This window comes from Poeciliopsis prolifica, unplaced genomic scaffold (assembly GCF_027474105.1).
Source record: "Poeciliopsis prolifica strain line A6 unplaced genomic scaffold, Auburn_PproV2 SCAFFOLD028, whole genome shotgun sequence".
Classification (NCBI taxonomy): Eukaryota; Metazoa; Chordata; class Actinopteri; order Cyprinodontiformes; family Poeciliidae; genus Poeciliopsis; species Poeciliopsis prolifica.
In genome coordinates, this window is record NW_026562403.1 from 1,898,444 (window position 1) to 1,921,091 (window position 22,648).

The window sequence follows — 22,648 nt, forward strand, 5'->3', positions numbered from 1 at the left end:
TCAAACAGCCAATGGCTGGCTGACAGGCGACACAGCTTCTGCCATATTATAATTACAAAGAGGAAGAGGAGAAAGAGGACGAGAGAGGGAACAATGACAGGAAGTGTGTGTGAAGGAGAGGACTTGATGGACGGTGGTGTGATAGCCATCCGTACAGAAAGGGCAAGAAATGATGTGGGCGTATGCCAGGGTTGGGAACTGTACACGCTTGAGGACCTTGACATACAATTACACGTCCTAAAAAACACACACACACACACACATACCAATCAATTTACTATCGTGGGATTCCCTGGTCAGAGTTTATTTGGTTCCTTATCACAATATTTCTAATTAATTTCCTTTTTCACTTGTGTTCTGGGGCATTGCTAGAATAAAGCTGCCCTGAGGCCCAATATCTAAATATAGTTGAACGCTTTAGACTTAAGACTTAAATTAAAGTATCCACGGAATGTAATTCATAATACTTGACAAATGACAAATGGAAGGGATGGTTTCAAAATACTTTGTAATTAAAAATGTGAATTTATTGGAGTGCATGTTTCAATCCCTTGTTTTTGTCAGCTGTGACAGATCTTTCTGGAGTTTTACAACATCGAGAGAGTAAAATCTCATCCTTTTCTTTTGTCAAAGTGGCTCAGGCCCTGTCACTTTGGATGGAGAGCTTTGTTTTCAAGTTTTGCAAAAGTGCTTCTTTAATAGAAACTTCCTCATGTGTGCTTTGGACTCAAAATGGCTGGTGTCAAATGACAAAGTGTTCTTACTTTCTTTCTACAGTTCAATAAACTTCTCAAAATACAGATTTGTGCAGGACATAACTGGTAGATGTCCTATCAACAGATTCATTCATCTGAGCTGTGCAACTTAACAGCTCCCAGTGTTACAAGAATTGGTGGCTTCTTTTTAAGTTGAATAACCTTCATACTGACTTTATAACACATTCACTAGCAGAATCTTTTTTTTAACAATACTTTGTTTAAAAAAAAAAAAAAGAGATGGAGCAACTGCCCCAGTAAGATGGGTCTGACAATATCTACTACATATATTAATTTTTATTAGTTTTGACTGAATAGTTTCAGTTATCTGAGGCATTTTTTTTTCTTTGATAAAACATACATTTTAGTTTTTAACCCGGTGATGGGAATGTTTCAGAATGTTAATTTCCAACCTGGATCCAAATTCTTCTCTTAACTGAAATCAACTTTTTAGAGACCCTCTTCTCGTTTGCCTTCACGTCTCTTTTTGTTGTCTTTTTCTCTCAGCATCTTGGAGCAGGGAGCAGACAGAGGAGCTGCTGCGGCTGAACTGACTGAGCAGAAAATAGGCCTGATGCTGCTGGAGGTCTGCCACAAAGCAGGTGGCTGCGCCTACCTGAGGCAGATCTATCACATCATCCAAGGCAATGAGGTAGGGAAGAGCCCCTTCTCCCCAGCAATTAGGTGGCTGCTGGCCTGAGGCCGTAGGCTGTTTGGGAGGGGAAGAGGGCCACTGCTTGTGTGCAGTCTGCTTGCTTTGATCTTGTCTTGTGCAGGTGACCTCCAGGGTGCAAACCTTCTGTGAGTTCTCTGCCAAGAAAATATCCAGTCACAATGAGCTGATTCAGTATGATGCTGTTCATGTGGAGAAAATGCACCTTTTTAAAAATTAAATAAAACATATACTATCACAATTAACGCCTGAATTTAACTGGATGGACAGATGAATGTATTTACTATTTACAAAGAGATATTTGTTATTGAATTATAAATTGGAAAAAGAAAGAGACATGCTTATTTTGCTAATTAAAGCAGGAAAATCTTTAAACATTCTTTTAAATTTTCTTTTAGGTCAGTGTTAGATGATTATCTGAAATGTAGATTTTTTTTAATTGAACTGATCCAAACTGAAAATTGTAACAGTCCAGAGTTTCTCACCTCCTCTGGTCAGGAGAACATCCTGTGGAATAACAAACAATAAGTAAGACTCCAAGCCTGTAGGTTTTTTTTTTATATCATTGCTTAATTCAGAGCCCTAGTGAAATATGGTCTTGAAAAGCTTTGAGAACTATAAAATCTGACTTTATTATTTTCTAAGCCTTTACAATAAGTATGGAGTGTGAACAACTTTTAAAAAAAGGCATACATTTTACGAAACCAGATGGTTTTGGACAATAATTTTGATGAGAGCTATTTTAGAAACTGCAAGTGCATGCAAGCACCTGTGGATGTTTCACGACGATGCTCAGGTGATGGAACAGGTAATGACAAGGTTGTACTCTGGGAGTTTTACACAATAAAGTCATTAGGAAAACAGCTGAGAAGTGTTGTTCCTTGCTGTCTTATGTATTTGCTAATGGAAATGTAGAAAACAGAGTGCCTGGGTAAGCAGAATGCAACAGGACAAACTCTTCACAATGCTGTGTTCTCAATTTCTTTAAAGACAAAACTGAAAGTGGAATCAGTTTTAAGGAGCTATTCATTTTGAAAACAGTGTGACTGGAAATTAATATTACCTTTACTATGCTATACAGTTGTTCCTTTGTTTAGCCTGCAGACTTTGACATTCATTAAAAAATGGCGAATGTCCTTAACAATCTTTCAAATATCTATTGTTTGACATTGATTCAACTGTATGCTAAATTATTGTTTGTTATTCTTTGAGAAAGATGAAGATATAATGCACTTGTAACATAATTTTTTGCTTTGGAGGTCTGAATTTACAGCTGTTTCTTTTTATTTATTTTTTTAGCTATTTTAAGTTCTCATATGATAATATGTTCCTGTTTTGGCTTACGTTCTGGGTGCAGGAGCTCTTGATGTCTAAACTCAATGGAAACACAGACTCCACAGATCTCTCTGTGAAATTTGATGTCAGCCCAGAGAGTGTCGATCGCACCGCATGCTTCAATCCTCTCCTGCAGTTTGACCACATTGGCAAGAAGAAACTGAATCAGGTTTGTTCAGCATAAGGTGTTTCAGAGGGAAAATACTTTCCAATAGGTTCTTATCTACACTTCTATGACTGAGTTAAATGTTAAAGTGAACTTGAACTTTTTCAGACTTTACAGTCTTGCATGGGTATACCTGTTATGTGTCATTTAACTTTAACCAAGGACAAGGGCTTACTATTGAAGGTGAGGATCTGCCGAGTGCTTAGTGAACTATAGCTCTCTCTGAACTTTTCTGCTCTTTCTTGTTTCCCAAAGGTTGCTGCCTTTTTCAGGCATGGCGCTTTTGGCTGATAGAAAAGAAAACTGAAAAAGTTGGAAAATGAATGTGTTTTGTTTTGTAATGAAACTGGGTAAAGTTAAGGTGAATTACTATCTTAAAGTGCAGCTTGTTGGAGCTTTGAAATACATCTTTTGTCATAGAAAACCAAACTTCAGGTGTTTAACCATGATATTCAGTTTCCTTGGCTCAAAAATATATTCACACCCTTAAACCTTTTTCTACATTTTACCATGCTACAACCAAGAACTTCAGTGTGTTATTGACATTTTATGTGACATGTAGGAGAAAATAATGTATCGTTATACTAGTTTTACTTGTAAATGTGTGTGCATTGCATTTGTACCCGGTCCCTTTTACTCTAATACTCCTAAATTAATTAAGTGCAGCCAGTTGCCTTCAGATGTGACCTAATAAGCAGAGTCCACCTTTTGTAAATTAATTGGTATATATACAGCTGTTCTGTGAACACCTCAGTGGTTTTCTGAACCCTCCTGTGGTCTGAGCATGATGCTCAGGAGGAGCACAAAAAATGTCACGGTCGGACGGCGGGGAAGCAGGGTGGTTGCCCTGTCAGAACATCAATTTTCAAAACCACACACAACAAAATGCGTAAAGACGCACACTGGGTCAATGTGACCCTGCCGAATCGCACACAGAGAAAAATAAAAAACTAAACAAACTCATGCCGTCTAATTGACACCATCTCCAAAGACCGCATGAGGGTTGGAGAGGGACGAATCTTAATACAGGGCAGTCCTGACGGAAAACCTGCCGCTAATTGCAAGAGACTTCAGACTGTGCCAGAAGGTTTATATTCCTGTAGAAAACAACTTTAATCATAAAACTATAGTGGAAAGGTGTAAATCAAATCATATAATTGTGTTAGAATGGCCCAGTAAGGTTGGAATGTAAATCCAATTTGTAATTTGTGGCAACCTTTACATAATCACCGTTTCGACTCACTCTCCATTCAGTTTGACTGGTTGAGCTATTTCGTGAAGAAGAATGGTCAAAATGTCAGTCTGCAGAGGAGCTGGAAGAAACAGAATCAAGACTCGAAATTTCAAAACACTGCATTAAATTCATTGCAAGTGCATTAATGTTTGTGGGGAGACATTTTTAAGACATCGGTATGTAATTTAAAATATTGTCCCTCATAAAAACTAGATTAAATGTTTTTTTGTGAAAACTGTTGATCTCAAAGAAAACAGTCATTTAAATGTCCCTACTTATTTAAAATATATTTATATTTACATAACAGAATCAACAATGCAACAATGCTCATTGGCATTGTATTTAAAGATCTGACACATTTTAATCCAAAGACTTTACCCATTTTAGGCTTATCGCATGAGGCTGCATAGCTTTGCATAGAAACACCCTATTAAGGAAATGATTAAAAGGCCTTTTCTGCTTCAGGTGCCAGTGTTGTTTGTCAAATAAAAGGGAATGGAGAGAAAACAAGTTACACCCATCAATCAACCATTAGGAGGAGAAATAGAACTGGATGGATGGACGGACGGACGGACGGACGGACGGACGGACGGACGGACAAACCTGGAGTTAATAGTGGCAGTCCAGGGATCAAAGCTAGTCTTATTGTCTTAGTTCTTATGATGAAATTTACTAAGTGTGGTTGTTGATGTTTACACTTTTTTGTGCCCATGTCCAAGAGAAAGATGGAGAGCGAGAGAGAAAATGGGGGATGGCAGGATGCCGCTGAAGATGGAAAGTGAAAAAGCACAGCAAGAAGAGTAACGACTCACTCCAAAAATTGATTTATCTTTCTATAAATGATGGCTACATCCCCCCAAATGGCTTTATAAATTAATTGCTGTCTTATTGGAATAAAAACCTTCTTGTGCGGACATGATTGATATCCAATGTCGTGGCCTGCGCTGGAGAACCCCCCACCCCTCCTTCTTTGTTAGTGGGGTCCCAGCTGGAGCGGTAATGCACTGATGGTATTAACCCTGATTAATAACTAACAATACGCTTTCCTCATACATCAACAGAGTGAAGTGGTTGACTGGACGTGGGACTGGCCAAGGCTGCTGCCAGCCTATGAGGGCATGAGTCAGGTCACCTTCAGAAGTCTGGTAGCCAACAGGTAAGATTGTACTTAATAGGTATGTTTGAATTCAGACAAGGTCCACAAACTAAATAGACATGTTCAATTAATCAGTTCTTCAGATGACCACCTTGTTCATTTGTTTTTTAAAGCTGAGTTGTGGAAATAGCGAATTCGTAGATTAGGTCTTCACAGAAAGATTTTGCTTCTTTCTGTGACGGGCGATTTTTTTTTTTTTTTGTAACAAGTTATTTTAATTGAGAAGTTGAGGCAGTGGTGAAATCAAGTGTTGCACAGCTGCAGGATGAAGTTCACATAATAAAGCTGAAAACTGGTCAGTGTCATCCAACCCACATCTGTTTTTGTTTGCACGCTGATTTTAATTTGCTTGTTTTGTCAATAATAGTACCTCTGCCCTGTGTTGTCTTCATTTGAACTAAATGAAACTGAGCATAGAGGCAGTTTTTGGCTCATTTTGTTGTTGCTTTTTGTTCTTAATTAGCAAAAGCAACAGTGTCTCCCTTAAATCACAATGGAAGTTTTTTCGCCTTTCAAAACAACAGTCTTTCAGGTATGTGTCCAATCTCACCTGCCGCTGCAGCGTTCTTGATAGGTATTTTCTCAACCTACATAAAAAGAGAACCACAGACAACGTTTGAGTTTTCAAGCAAGTCTTTTGCAAAAGGAGATGGCACAGCAGACCACTTCCTCAAGGTGTCTGCCATGCATTCTGACTTTCTGCATCACAACTGGTCCTTTATTACAAAGCATAGCAGGAAAGGAATGTGGAGGGAGGCAGTTTAAGGAGTATGCCAAGATAAGAAGTGGCTGCAGCCTCAAGGTCTGTAAGCAGCTGCAGCTCCAAAGTCCAACAAGTTCCTTTCATCAGGGATGTGAATACTAAATCTATCAAAACTACAAATGTAAGAATGATAACAAAACATAATTATTCTAACAGTTCTCTTCAAAAGAGTGGGTTTTCCACAAAAAAATATCTTCTGTGTCTAAATTATTTACAGTTTTGTTGAGATTATACAATAGAATGGAGCTTTGTTGTACAGGATTGGTAGAAGGATGTTGGAGCCATATCGGGTTTTGCTCCTTATGCTGCTTTATGATGATGAAAATTACAGTGGTTTTGAGTGCAGTTCATGTTTTTGCAGGAGTTTTGATGAGGGGTGCACAATGTTAATTTCTTTCAGTTTAAATAAGGGATCATATTTGCATGTTCCTATGTACTTAGTCTTTTCTGTTAAAATTTCACAAGTTTAAGTCGTAAAGAGAAGTCTATATCCACTCTTCAGCACAATGTCTCTCTGTCATCCAGAATCATGCTTCTTTATGCTCTTTTGTTTTCAGCTTACCTTACAGGCATTGAGACTGTAGATCCCTCTGAATATCAATGTAACTTTATTTTATTATTTAATATAATTTTATGGCACAATAAATACTACAATGTTCCATTTCGAGTTTTGTGATATTTAATTTCACTGGTAATTGTTGAGAATTATTTTTTCATTGAAAATATTTTATAATAAAAACATATACTGAAGGTGGAGTTTAATTAATACCATTGTTTTTTTTTCTTCTAAAGTGGGAGCTGTGTAAATATACATAGCAATGTTTTTTGGTTAAAATTATTATTTTTAAAAAATCCCTTACCATCCATCTCACTATCAGTGGTGGCAAATGTGGACGCTTGTCCAGCCTAGTGGCCAGTGGATAAAAGAAATGGACCTCTCTTTTATGTCAAATATAACCCAAGGAAACAAAAAGCAGAGTATTATTTAGCAGCATCTAAAAGCTGTAGTCCTCTTAACAAAGTGAAATACGTGGAGATTCAGTGGTAAAGCAGCTCAAATGTATGTAGAGGCTGAAGTTCTTGATGCAGCTTCAAGGGTTTGATTGGTGACCCGAGTCGCTTTCCTGCAAGATTTTTCCCTCTCTGCCCTTCCTGTGAAGCCATTATTAAATAAAGTGAAATATTACAAAATTTTAATGTCGAAGCATAAAAAGGGCTTGAATCATATTTATTTTAAAGCGAGCATTAGTGGTATCCCTAAAGGATTTCTCCCCCTGCCCCCACCGAATAAATTTACAAGTTAAAGATTTTTATTTTTTTATTTTTTCCCCCGAAGTGAGAAATTATATAACTGCAGTAAAAAGATATATTTAGTTTAGCTGTTTACACAGTCAGGGATGGCTATAAATGTCTCAAATGTTTGGTAAAAACCATTAAGTGCATGTGTTTTACCTGATCTGAGCTTACTTGGAGATCTCAGGACTAATAAAATTGAGCTGATGATGGATAAAGACTGGCTGGCTCAGATCTCGGTGTCACCTGACTGAAGTTTTTTTGCCTAAAACCACCTTTCCTGTCCCATCCTCCCATTCTTCTCTTCCCCTCCTGCTCTGCAACAGGCATAAATATTTATGCAGGTATGTGACACATATTAGATTGCAGTACTTCAGGCTGTTCCCTGTTCTCCATTCACAGCTGTCACGCTGCCAGCTATCAGGGAGCTATGGGGCTACTGCACCTTGTCTCCACGCCTACGCCCAATCCATTCTAAATCACTGCCATTGTAACACACACACACCTTTCTAACAAAGGGCAAGCTCTGCATCTGCCAAGGACACGGGCCTAATAAGGGTGAAGTACGCAGCACTGTGCTATGCTGTGACGAGCGTTGTCGCCTTCATGCCTCTACCTCATCTTCCCACATACACATAACCCATTGTCCCCCTCCCTTATTTGCTGCTTTGTTGCAAGGTAAAACAGGGACTGTCATAGCTTGAGTGAGCCAAATTAGGGTTAGGGTATTCATGAATAGAAACTGGATAAGGTAGATATTAAGTCAGATAGAGGAAGGCTGAGAAATAGAAAGATTGGAACTTGCAGTTGGAGATTGTGAGTGACACGTTAAGAGACGACAGTCAATTTTCATAAAGAACTAAAAGAAAAATAGGAATAGGAGGGGGGTAAAAGTTATATAATTTACCCTAATCTCCCAATATCAAAGTGTCTTAAATGCTGTCATTTCTATCATTAGCCACTCTTTGTTAGGCCCGAGGAGTGGATTTCATGGAGGATTTGGAGAATGGCTTTGGTTCTGCCTGAGTCACTCAGAGAAAGCAGAAAGCTGGTTCCATGACTGCTGACATGTAAGCTGTCAAACTTTCCCTTGGATTCATAAGTGCTCAAAAATATCTCTTGAGCTATAGAAGTTAATTCTCAGATAGGCATGTTTGATCCACTGAGCTGTTTTGTTGAGATGAGAGTGAGGTACTTTGTATACAACTGGGATATTTTCATTCAGACAATTGTTTTTCTTCCACTTTAATTGTTGGGAAATTTGTAGCCTGCAGGATATTATATGTAAGCTCTTCCATGTAATTTAGAACAAAAAAGTTAATTTATTTTATTTATACAATTCAAAAAGTAAAAGTCAAATTTACTAGATGTTCTACATAGAAACTAAATTAGTTAAAAACAGAATGATGTATGTGAAGATTTTATTTCTGATTATTTTTGATTAAACCCTATACCTTACACTACCACTACTACAAATTTTAAAAATTATAACACACTTTATGTATACATCTCAAAGTGCTACTAAATGACAAAAAACAACTAATTAACCAATGTAAAAACAATAAAACTCATTTAACATATCAATTATAAGATCTTAAGAAGATTTTCCAAAAAACAGTTTATCAGAAAATTATGATTTTATGTAATAACAATTTTTGTGACTTTACATCCATGTAATACTTATGTAAGCCATAATCACCAAGATTAACACAACAAAGTTGCTTTGTATAACTGTATAGTTAATCTATGCAAGTATCACTGTTTGTACTAATCTAATTAAACACATTGTTTTCAATAATAAACTGAAACAGTGAGATTTCATGACAATCTTAATTGCAGTAGCGATGCCCAACATGAATGTTTGAGTTGTATAAAATAAGATAAATCATTCTTACTTTCCATGGTCCACATTTTTTCTTTCCATCTTAAAAGTTTTAGTCTCCTTGAATGACTTCTCTTTTCTGTACACAGATGATGTTATTTCTTCCTCACCAGACTTTGTGAGTTAGCAGAATGGCCCATTGGCCTCCAATATATTGTTATAGTGGCAGGACAGTTATTGTGCCCAGGTTTTATGTCACATTCTAATGGAGCAAGGCTATGAGTTAAGGGCGCTGGGCTTTTAAACCAGGGCTGTTAAATCACAGTTCAGATGACTTCATTAGCTGAGCTGGACACACACTGGAACATTTTAGCCTTTGCACACAAACACACACACTCCCCCCCATTCCCCCTCACACACGCATACACTTACACTCCGCTACCTTGACAATGTAACATCAGGGCCAGACAGGAGGCATAGTCAATTTATACAGGTGTGTGTGTCCTTCTTTGTCACCTGTCACTTCCGTTCCCCCAGCATGATGGCTCATCCATCATCTGCAGATTGAGCTTTTCAGCAGAAACTAGACTGATTAATACCACAGGACCCCCAGGGTTGACTAGCTGACTGGCTGACCTGACTTCCACTCCACACTGGCTTTTGATGTGTATGTAAGTAGACGGATAGCTTCTATGCGAGGTAACTTTTTAGACTACTTATCTGTTGACAATAAGGTGGTCTAGGTTGGGTGGGAGTTTTGTAATAAATGAAAAAGCTGTTTAATTTTGTTGGTGGATGATGATACAAATATATTGACTGAAAAACAACGATCGCAAATTAAAATCTTCGAAAATAATTCTTCGAAGGAATCCATTTGGGGATCCCAAAATCTTTCTAGGCGGAAAAAGATTGTGGTTCATCCAGCAGGTTCCATGTATGGCCTGGAGTCTCCTTCCAACTGGACCTGCCTGGATGACTTAAAGAGAAAATAAAATTTCATTTAGGTCAGGTGTCATTTCACCTGACTCCTTTCAATGCAGCAATTCAACTCTGAGCTTTCCCTTTTAACAAGGGAAGTTTGTTTAAACCACTTACCTCTAAGATGTAATCCTTGGAGACATGATCCTTATCTTACCATTGCTAAGGGTCAGGTTGAAGATGGATTATTAACATTGAACTCTTTGCTTGTTTAGCTCAGCTCTCTCTTCACCATTGTTAAACAACAGAAACTGTGCACATGAGGCAAAAACCCACTTATTTGTAAACATCATAAAGAGGATCACTGACTAGTTACAGCCCTGATGAAACCCGACCCACTCAGGGAGCAACCTTGCTGTCGTGCAAAAAATGTGGACGCAGTTCATACTTTAGGTTTACAAGGACAAAATAGGCCTTAAAGGCATCCTCAGCACTCTGTACTTCTGCCCCCTCAAAATGCCTCATTTGGCCTCATTCCTGTTTTTTACACACACTTTCTATCTCTTGCTATATCTGATGTATGAAGGTAACATCACTTTGTGAACTGCCAAAACCTGTTACATTATTTTCCTTAACATTTGATCTAAACTGGGGTTTCTGGTTGTATACTTGTTACCACCACTGGCTTGCAGCAAATAAGATCCAAGGTGTGAATCATGGGTCGGGTCTTTCTGTGTGGCTTCCTTCAACAGTCTAAAGACATGCATGCTAACTTAACTGTTTCATTAGGTATGAGTACGTGCATCCAGTAGCTGTTTTTCCTGATTCTTTCTGTTGGCCTGTACATTTCTGGAGACCCCTCCTCTCACCAACTTATCCTCGAGAATTGACAGAACCTCCCAACCTTGTAATCATAAGCAGATATAGAAAATGAATAATGTTGAAGGATGGACATAATTCATTTGAAGAAACTTGCACGCAAATGATCTGAATTAAGTGTCAGTATTTTATAATTGAAAAAATTCTTAAACTTACGAGGCATTCGTTCTTATAATTGCTGGAAGTCAAAGTATGAAGTGTTTCAAATGAAGATGAAGAGTTTTCTTCTCAGTTAGATGTATACAAATGGATAACTTGCCTGCCTTGTCCTTTGAGAGCCTTTGAAAGAAACCTTTTCCACAGTGAGCACTTGAAACACTGTTTCTCCATACTTCTGTATAAAACAGTCAGAAGAAACTCAACACCTCTATAGGCTGGGATTAATGGCAACTTTACTGACCCTTCACTTTATTCTTTCTTTTGATTGTGCTATGAGGCCTTTGCTTGCCAAAGTCTTTCATGTCATTTTTCTTTCCCATACAAAGAAAATAAAACAGAAGAGAGTATGGTGTATTGCCCCAGACTGAAGTCAGGTTTTAACTGTCATCTGCCAAGGTGACTTTGTAAAACTATATTCGTGTGCCTGTATGTCAGAGAAGGTCCTCTGACCTGGTTGATAAGGGGCAGCTAGCTATGAGGAATGAAGCTTCATGTGTCACAGGGCACTCTTCCACTCCATCACTTGGACCTAGTATCATCCAAGGACATTACCTGTGGTAAGACACCACTGGTACCCCTTCAAAAACGGGATGGGAAAATGCGATGGCCTTACACTGCTCACCTATCAATTCAAGTTCAACTCAGGACATTCGAATGTTATTGAAAGTCAATTTAGTTCAGTAAGAATTCTAACAGTGAAACTCATATAATATACACTCACATTTATTTATTTATTTATGTCTGGTGATTTAATAAACATGGCTAACAGTTAATGAAAACCCAAAATCTGTTTTCTCATAAATTAAAACAGCCAGTTACCAATGTTTTGAAAGCTGAAATGGAAGCATGCGGAAAAGTGTGTGACTGTCCTGTTTACTATGTGGACCCTGAACTTGGTTGGAGCTAATTTTGCATCAGATTGACATGGCATGGTGTCGCGCAGCCTGCTGTAATTTTAGGGAAGCTTAATAACCTTAAATAGGCTCTAATATGTTTACTCAGCCAGTCTGTGTTAATTTCTTCAAAATTCTTGTCCCATGTACAGAGTTTACAGTCATCTAAAGGTTGCAGTACGACAGTTTTTCCATTCACTTAACTTTTTGTGCCTTGCCGTCCTTGTGAATGGTGTCATTAAATGTTCACTGAGCAATTATCTTTTCAGCAGTTTTTCTTATTGTTGTTTTAGTCATAACATTTTTCTTATTTTTTTTCAAAATTTTTTGTCAGTTTTCAGAAAAAAAACATGCTGGATTATTAGATATAAGCCACAGCCATTAAAATTCAACAAAATAAACACACATGTGTGTTCAATATGTATTTGAATTTTCCTTTTTAAAGGGAATTACTGAAAAGTTATACTGATGCACATATATGCCTGAGATAAGTTTCAAAGCTTTTTTTGTTTTTATTTTGTTGAGTAAGCACTGTGTTTTTCTATTTTATAAAATGATAAACAATAACCATAACAGATTTTTAAATGGCCTATAGGTTAAGTAATTCAATATTGTAAGCGATAAAGTAATGCTCAAACAACAAAAGTGTGTCCTCTGCATTTACTGATTGTTTCTGTTACCCCGTAAGTCCATAACAATAGCAGTTTGTGGAAAAATGCCAGTCTGTGGCATTCTCTTGCTTGAGCAGCTCCTTAAATTGCAGCAATAGACGCTTGTGCTTTCAGAAAGTAGGCAATCGCCATCTGTTCCTGGGCGGTGCCATATGGTGGGCTCTTTTCTCAGGGAATAAAATAAAAACAAATATGTCAGAATGTTCGTCTTCCTCCACGGACGCTGATCAACCTGGGGAAAAGCTGGATCGGAGTGTGTCTGGATTAATGGTCTTACTTTATGCTTTGGGGAATGAGGAAATGTTTGTGCTTGTGTTTGCTGTGTAGGTGTGCGATGACTGTACACGTGCATCCTTTGTGAGGGCATGTACATGCTAATCTATGTGCCTGTTCCTGTAAGTGTTTACTGAATCATTTATCTGACTTAACGGGGAAAATCTTATCTTTCAGCTTTCAAGCAGCTGGTTGTCCTAGTCTTGGTTGCATTAAAAACACACACAGGAGAAAAAGAGCTTCAAGGTTAGCCAGAGTGACATTTCATGGCTGCCACTGCCAGAAAAACAAGGAGAGATGCTCTCGAGCCATCATCAGGCTCTCTGTCTTGCAAGGCCAGGAATTCAAAAGACTTGTCAGTTTTGAAAATCAGGGGAGTGTGATGTGTCATTGAGGAAGGGCTGCTTTCTTCTCTCATCGTTCCTCTTGTGTGTCCCTTCCACTGACTGACAGCTAGAGATGGGAGTCTGTTTTGGTCGAGACAGAATGTATCTTTTGTCTGCTTGGTTATACATGCTGTGTTTAGTCTTTGCTACCTTTGGACAGCACTGACACATTAAAGTTTTCATTAGCCATAAGCAGGTGGCGCTGGCGAGGGAAGGCCTACTGCATATGCTGATATGCATGTGTTTCTGCACTGGGCCAAGTGGTCTAAAGCAGGCACATCGTGGAGGGAGGACCATACATGTGTCCGCCTGTGCAAGTGTGTGTGAATGTTCAGCATTACACGTTAGTGTATGTTATACTTGGAGGTTTGCTCCAAAGGCGAATAAATCAGTGATGCCTGGGATAAGGCCATGGCCCCTCCTCAAACTGCACAGACAAGCTGAGAGGCTCATTAATCAAACGGCCAGTCACAGATGTGATGGCTTCCACACAAACCGCCAGCAGACTGTGAAAGTCACATCCAACAGAGTCAACTGTCAGCCAGGCAGGCAGGCTGCACTTTCCTCCCCGCTTCGTTCTTTTTCCACCCCCTGTTGTATTTATCTCTCACTCTCCCTTTACCTTCTCTCACCTCCAGCATGATGCCTCGGTGTGATACATCTCAAATATTTGTCTTGTCCCTCTAAAAACGATCTCAAGGGTCGAGGAAAATCCATCTTCTCAGAGAGTGGTCATGGTCAGACCATTCTGGAGGCACGAGACATCAGTCATTACTACACATGACTCCGCTCGACGTGCTAACAGCAGAGCAAAAGAACACATTTTGTTCTGTAACCTTTGTTGCGCAGGCATCTACTGTAACCTGTTTGTCTGATATCTGTATTTCGCTGTCCCAAAGAAGAGTTGCTTCATGTCATGCACTATGTATATATACATACATAGTGCCTTCTAAATGGAGTTTTCTCCTGTTAACTTTTCCATGTTCTGTGGAAAGGTTGCATATAATTACGAGGTGTAGTTCTTATAAGTAGATGTATGAGTCCTCTTTAAATAACAGTTCAACCAGAAGCCTTCAAAAGTCAGCTGGGTACTAAATACACCACTTGTGTGCAGCCAAACTCAAAGAAAACAACTAGTCTGTGAAATACTGTGAGGTTTGTTAGAGAACATTAGTGAACAAACAGCATCATGAAGAGCAAGGAACACATCTAGCAGGTCACCTGAAGTGACAGACCAAACACGTACAGTATTTGTCTGAGATAGGAGCTGATGAGAATTTGTAACCCTGGCTTTGTAATCTTTGTAACCTTTGTAACCTTTGTAAAGTGGCAAGAAGAACTCAACTTTACTCTCTGCTCTGGGTGAGTGGAAACTGATTTCCCCATTAACTGTGTCAGAGTATTTAAAGTGAACACTTATAAAACAGCCATTTAACCAAGATTTGATCAAATAAGGTGCCACATAATTCAGTTTAATTACTAATGTTATTTTGGTCTTGTTGATTCCAGTAACTATCTGGAATGCAACTTACTGTCATCACATCCTGTGACATGTGACCTATTATCACATTTTATCTGATAGGATACCATCTCATCATGTCTTATCACATCAGATATTATGTTATCTTATCTTGTACACAGTAAAATAACATCATATAATCTTGAACACTAGGATTATTCTGTTTTCAAAGCAGTCTTTATATTTTTAATGCGTATAGGATGTTTGTTTTTCTCATACTTTGCACTCTGCAGCACTCCTAAGGTAAAGATGAGCAAAACCCCTTGTAAATAATTAATCTTTTACTAGGTTTGCAAAATCTTATCTGTGAAAAAAAATGCTGTTTATAAACAGGGAGCTGTGGAGATTTCTGCACCTTTTGTCCTGTCCTCCTGAATGTGCATAATGGAAACTCATCCAGCTCCATGAGTTTGTCACAAAATTTCTTTCAATATTTACCTTTGTAAATGTACAATTGAATGAAACCTGTTCATCTCTAAGTTGTCACCTGGCAACTTTTGTTTTCAATTTCTTTTCTGACAGTGAAAATGTACAAGCTAAGGTAAGCAGCCAATTTCATGACAGCTATCTTATCTTGCCCATTTTGAGAAGTAGGTAAGGAAAAATATCCTATTTCCTTGCCATATTCATACCTTTGGGGGAAATAAAAAATCATAGGTTGCTAATTAGTTTTTTTGACACTGGTCAGTTTTTTTTTAAAGTATGTAATAAAATGTGCTTCACTTTCACTTTTCTAGGTACTCTCAAGAGTGCCACTAATTGTGACGCTGGTGATTTTCAGAAAAAGCTTTTTTTTTTCCCCATTCCATTTTTATGCCCACAAAAAAAAGAAAAAAAAAGAAAAAAAGGATCACCTTAAATATTTTTCTTTGTCAGCCAGTTTGGAAGGACAAGCGCTTGTTGTTAAGGGTAAATGACGTTAAAGTGGCGGGCTGTCTGACACTGTTTCTGTTGTTCTCACTGATTTACTGAGTTTCTGCTGCAGGCCTTTGTCAAGAGTCACATTCGCTCTAATGAATGAACACCTCTCAGACCCTCCGAGCCTTTGAGCTTTAGCTTGCAGGATGGAAATGTTTTATCATTTTATTGAAGAATACTGCAAATCAACTAATTGACATAAAATGCACTGGTCCTAATTTGGACTTTTTCTTTTCACATAAAAATGAAACCAAGATCACTGAATTGCATAATTGTTAATTTTCCAAACATCTGCTTCTCCCTGCTCTCATTTATTATAATTCACTCTAGAAAAGAGCAGGAGTCAAAAGCCTAAAACATTGTGTCTGAGTGTGTGTCCTCCTGTGAGAGATGGTGAGGGTGTGTTCTGTTCTGATGGCACATCACGAGGTCCCATCCCATCGCCAGGCTCATTAGCCCATCGGCGGTGCCCAACCAGCCCCAGCCAATCGTCGCTCTCGACTTGGCTTTGCCATTTGCGTGTGGTCCAGAAAGAGATAATTAGAGGGATCTCTGCCTGTCACTGTTAATCTGGGACTTAGTGAAGGGCTGTGACGCCGACATGCTGATGGACTGACACACGTGCTACGCACACACGCTATAGTGTCGCACTGGTGGAATCCAATATAGACGCAGAGAGATTCCAAGGAGAATTACAGTACCTGCATGCACACGCATTCAAAGCCTGTATGCACAGGCTATTACATGCAAACACTGCCTCTGCTATCCTTCCTTTCCAACTCTGAATGTCATCCTTTGAGGCTCTTGACTCGTGACCAGTAGAGTTGTCTTTTTGTCATCTTTCTTATCTCTCATCCCACAGCACACTGCACTAAAGTATATCAGTCTCCTCTCTATTGGTATGTGAATGATCGCATGTTGATTCTGTGGCTGTTTACACCAGTTGTACTACGCTGTTGACAGAGGTTTTAGATCCCTGCTCAGATAGACTGCGCGCTTGTTGCTTCCCAAACAGACAGAATGCTCAATAAGCCTTTTGAACAAGCCCAGCTGTCAGCCCTATATACAGTACTTTTGCACACATACACACATCCCAACAAACATGTACATGGGCTTGTGCGCTGGCACGTCCCCAGACACACACACAAACGCAGAAAACGCACACATGGCCTGATTGGCAGGCCTCCTGTTTCACTGTAATTCCGACTGATTTATCCAATCAATCTCACTTGGAGAGCTGCTAAAGCGTTGACTAATATTAAGAGTACAACATGTGACAATTAAAACATCCTTCAGGTAATTACAGAGCTGGTTTAGCAGCAAACAACTCAGGCATTTTATAAATTCAGCCTGTTGCCCATGTGCTTTATTTGTACCTGTTTGAAAGTTAATCGGGGGAAATGAGGTACATCTGTGAACACTTCCACCGTTAATGTACTTGTCACGTATTATGTAAAATATCACATCATTAGCTAAATGTGTCTATGCAAATATTGACTCTCTTCATCTAATTGAATATCATAGACGGTTTTATATCCTGAACAAGAAATGTCTTGCAGCAGGGCTGGATAGATGTTCCTGTCATTGCCCAGCCCATTTCTATGCAATGACAGCAAGTCCCCTCTTTTTGCTCTCTCAGGGATAGCTAAATGGTGCATGTTGAGAGAGTGGGTGAGTACGATTGCCGACCTTATCTGTCCTGCTGTGTGACCCTGTGTCACCACTGATGGCACATAATGGTTGACACTTGACTTCTGTGGGCTTTTTAAGTGCCAGGAGTGCCCAATGTGCTGGATTCATATTCTAATGCAGGCATCTTTGCCCTCTGAGCCTCTAGCCTTTTGTCCAGGAGCCCTTGCTACATTTGTTTCTGGTTCTTTTTTTTGTCTTCTAGTCATCATCTTTCTGTTTCAACATGTTTCTCTTGTGCCAAAAAATATATCAAGCGTACGGCAATGAAACAATGTTAGAACTCAAGCAGTCTTTCTCAATGGGTCATGCCTGGCATGCACAGAGAATGACTTTCTTGTCACTTCTGAAAAGGCAGAGAATCCAGCTAGAAACAATCAACTCCCTTTATATCTCTAATTAAAATGTTGTTCTGCCTGCATGCAACGTTGTTATCTTACCATCACATTGCTTTGTTACAAAGAGAAAAAATAAATTGAGGGTTGAAATTGGGATGGACTGTAATTCAGACCAAATCAAACGACTAAACTAAATAACGTCAGAGTAAAAAAACATTTTTGCATCAACTCATATATCTAGTTAACCAATGAGAACATTTATTTAATAAGGAGTATTTATCGATGATTCATATTATGCCCTCTCTAATTCTATGAAAAGGAGACCTTTATCACATCATACAAACTTAGCGCATTCCTTTTAGCAGATGTTTTTTACTGGAAGCAAATAATTGTATACACATGGTACCAAGGTGGTATGAAATGAAAGTTGGTCTGACAGAAGCTTCAAAAGCATAAAATAGTATGGTGGTAAAATGACCAGTATCCATTATGTCAACTGTATTTTGTCATTTCAACAAAAATGTAGTCAGTTCTTGGTAAACAAATCCAAAATATATAATGCATGCACTAGCACATCTGGTATAAATCCTCAGATCTAAAAAAAAAAGATCTCATTTCACATTCTGTCCATGCTGTAAATATCATATGTGTGTTTGTGTGGCCAATGACAAATATGTGCTTGCACCCTCGCGCTTTTGCTTCTCCACCTTTGTAGCTCTTTAGTCTATGTTTGTCTCAACTCTGTCTCCTTTTACCTGCTTTTGCTTCCCGTCTCTGCTATCTTCTCTGTGAAACCATCATGGGTCATGTTTTTTGAGTCTTTGATCACTGAGTAGTCTTTCAGCGTGTTGACTACAAGGCCTCTCACCTCCCCGGTGGTTGTTGCTAAAAAAGGGGGCACACTTATCTGCCTTCTGTGATGTTGATGGTTGAAAGCATTTGCTGATCTTGAAAGAGTCTGTTTCTTTCTGAGTGTCCGTGTGTGTGCACGCATGTACTTTTGAGTATATGTGTGTGTCCACTCAGACATGATAAAAGACTCATGGTACTGTGTTGTGATCCGTTGAAACTACATACAGCCACGTTCCGAGCTGGTTGTTCAGAAAAGCATCCTTACATGGTGATCCGCTGATGATAATCATGTGAAGGTACCATCATTTTGGTAAAGTTCTAATATAATATTTCAACAATTTTAGTAATGCAAAGTTACTCTTTACATTTCTCACTACCTTGAAGATCCTGTGTAGTTTTGCTTTTTCTGTTACAAGATGGAAAACTTCCTTTACTGTGTCATAATGGGTCTGTCCTCAGGGCACAAACTCTGGTTCAAAAAGGAAAAAAAAATATATATATATATATATGTTTTTTAGTCTTTGCATTTCATATGTGTATTCAGTCTCCAACTCTCCTTCCTCTGACAACCAACTGCAGAATGCTCCCTTTTGTTAGATGCAGGAGATGGCCCTGATATGACAGCTTGTGATGCTAGCCCAAGTTGTTTTTGACAGACGACAAAGACTAAGGAAAAGAGGTAAAGAATAAAAACAGCAACATGATGGCAAAGAGTTGGCTTTTTTTCTTAGACAATGAATTAGGTTTGCAAAAATCAATGTTTTCCTCATCCATTTTAAAAAATCCCATCTATTTTTGCCTTGTCATGACTGTTAAGAGCAGTCTGTGTGATTGAATTTGCCTCTGGAAATATTTAGTGATTCTGATTAATTGTTTGGACTCAGGGCCTGGGCTTTCAGGAAACATATTTTAGAAGTCCCCTCCTCTCTGACATTATGTAAACAGGTCTACCCTTTGCAGCAGACTGAGTGGTATTATTTGACATATTGTGCTGATGCATGCCAGTCCATAAGAATGCCAATGACAATCATGGTGGAGGATATTTAGATTACTGTTGAGGCTCCTCGTCCCGTCTCTTTTTATCTGGTCTCCTATCATTCTGTCTGTTTTGTAATCTGTTTTTTCTTCCTTTTGAGTTTGACTTGTAGGATTAAGAGCTTGTCACAAAGGTACAGGAAGTTCTATGTGAGTGTCTACAAATGTTTACGTGGGATGTTTTTTGTTGTTCTTTTGAATGGGTTCAATGATGGCAGAGTGAAACCAGGACTGTAATTCTCAATCAGGCAGCCTGCCTCACTTTCCTGTCTCAGTATGTCTCCTTTAAGACCTTTAAAATAAGTTCTTTTCTTCACAGTGTGGTAGACCTTGGCTCTACACCATACTGTTCTCAAGGTTTCTGCTTCCATTTTGTTTGGTCCCTATCCTTCATAAGCATCATCCTTTAGATATATGTTCTTCATAAATGCTTTAACTCTCTATTAGGTCACCTCTTTACATGGGACCTTCCCAATTCTCTATATAAGACTTTTTTTTCTTTTTTTTTTACCAACCCTCTTTTTAGTGCTTAAACAAATTTAAGGCACATTTCTTTAATCTAAATGTTAATTAATTATCATAATAATACATACCAATTCTCTGAGGTGTTGTATGGTCATTTTGATACTGCTATATTAACTTCAATCAGAGTTGGTAAAATACAGTAACAATAAACAAAACCACTTCTCCCAGAAAACTCAGTGAAAACCTTCAAACATTACTATTCCCTTTTAGATTATGTTCACTTTTATAAAACATGTAACTTGAGTTAAGTTGTTTATTTTAAGTACTTTATTATTTGTTATTATTATATATCCATAGCTTTTATATTCATTGGGATTAATGATGTTGACAGGTTGGCAACATATGCACAAAAAAACTCTTGAAAAAATAAAATCATTAGTTTTTTTTTTCACTCTCTGGTTAAAAGCCCTATTATGTGTTCAGTTATGCACAGTATTAAATATTGATGGCTTATCGTTTATATGGTTACCGTCCATGCAGTGTAATATCAGTGTAGGCTGATATCCGTCTCTGTGCGTCTGTATCACTGAGTCGCTATAGTTGATATCCTTGTCATCTCAGCATCTTAGACCTGACAGCACCGATTATAATCAGCACTCCCTTCAGCCGTCCTTTCAGCTATCTTCTTTTTTTCTTGCAACACATCCAGCTGATATATGGTTGTGTTTGTCTTCCCATGATTGTTTGCTCTGTCTACATTCTCCTCTAGGTTGTCTTATGTTTCTTGATGAAATGTTGAACTTTCATTTGTGGCCAGGCAGGTTTACAGCTATTCCACATGTTTCAAAGGTTTTTTTAATGCACTTAATGGTGTCCGTTGGAGCATTTTTTAGAAATTTTATTTTCCAGTCATATCATCCATGATAAAAATGATCTTCACTTTTGGTTTTGCTCAATCGTTTTTGTCTTCCCCATGATAGAAACTTGTCTTAAGCATCTTCATGGCTGTGGGAGGAAGTCAGAGTACCTGAGGAGAGCCCACAGTTGCACAAAGTGAACACGGAAATTTCATGTTGCTAGACCCTGGTCAGGATATGAAATTCAAATCCTGAACAGATCCTATCAACAATTCACATTTTTTTTCATTTTTTTATTTTATAACTAAATGTAAACATCAACAAAAGTAAACAAAAACAATCCACCCCAAATCAACAAGGAGCAGAGCAGTGTCAAAATAATAAAAAACATACATACAGCCCACATACACAAAATACAGACAGACATACCCAAGAACATACCTGTGGTGCTGTCCATCTCAGTGGTATACATTTCTTGTGAACTCACATTTTTAATGCGAAGCAAATGTGTTAACAACTGCATTACCATGCAGTCCAAGCAAATTTTAAATTTTTGGAAAATGTTAATGATGAACCCTTGAAATTGTTGGTGTTTTAAAGCTGCAGTATGGTGTGAGGCAGAGGATCTTTGATAAAATAAAGTTCCTCCACCTTCTCTCAGTGTAAACTCGAAACAACCAGTCAGTGCCAGTGCCTGCTAATCACTCTCCGTGTTGAATTGCTCTTGCCACCCTTTGCTCTTCCCCCTTTGGTCTTTGTTACGCTGCAGCTAGCAGAGTCTGTTGTGAATGCTCAGGCTAGCTAGTTTTCCTGTAACTGTATGTTGTTTCTCCTCCATTAGCACATTGAGGAGCAAGTACACAAGGTTAACTGACAGCTCTTAAGACCCTCCCCCTACTTCTGATTGGTGGTTTCTGGTCAGGACGCATGCATTTCTTCAGACAGCAGTAGTAGGGCAGATTGGAGGGGAGGAGATTGATATTTTCACAGATTAAATTCTGGTAACAGTTTTAACAAGTACGTAAAAATATATATATTTTTATATATATTAGGTATATATAAATAAAAGTTGCCTACCACAGCTGTATTTCAGGTTGTACAGCAGTTAAATCATTCACTCTTCTTTACAGGGTTTCATATGATAGTATTTGTTCATCTGAAAATAAATAAATAAATAAATATAAAAATATGTACATATTTTACAATACGATTTAAAATATGTACATATTTTTGGTGATGAGGTGTTGGTGATGTTGGCTCAATGATTGTATTGCTGTAAATGAAGTTGGCCAGTTTTTAAACATTACCTGACTTTGCTCAGTTCTGTAATTAAATACATGTATTTAGTTTAAAGGTGGGTTGCACATATCTGTTCAGTGGCACTGGTTATCAGTGACAGGGAGGATCAAAGTGTGACACCACAAATGAAGCCGTCAAAGTGGCCCCGGCAGCTGGGTCCCAAGGCGAACATCCTTCGTTCGTGCATTTTATTAAGATCTCGGTGATACCTCACAGCAAGTAAGAAAACAAGAAACGGGGAAAGGAAAACCATCATCTTCTCAGCAAGAGAGGGAGAAAAAAGAGAGGGGGAAATAAACC

General features: G+C 38.4%; 1 protein-coding gene across 4 annotated transcripts in view; it reads left to right on the plus strand.

The window, feature by feature from the left end:
* kiaa0825 (KIAA0825 ortholog) overlaps positions 1 to 22,648 on the plus strand; it is a 128,394-nt gene that overhangs the window by 51,063 nt on the left and 54,683 nt on the right. The window contains exons 20-23 of one of the 4 annotated variants that reach the window (XM_055049233.1): positions 1,263 to 1,407; positions 2,786 to 2,932; positions 4,883 to 4,963; positions 5,225 to 5,314. In XM_055049233.1, the coding sequence (XP_054905208.1) occupies positions 1,263 to 1,407; positions 2,786 to 2,932; positions 4,883 to 4,945 (355 nt within the window). In that variant the 3' untranslated portion in view covers positions 4,946 to 4,963; positions 5,225 to 5,314. Of the gene's footprint in view, positions 1 to 1,262; positions 1,408 to 2,785; positions 2,933 to 4,628; positions 4,964 to 5,224; positions 5,320 to 22,648 lie in introns of those variants that run through there. The other 3 variants (XM_055049232.1, XM_055049234.1, XR_008607223.1) reach the window with 3 other exon arrangements.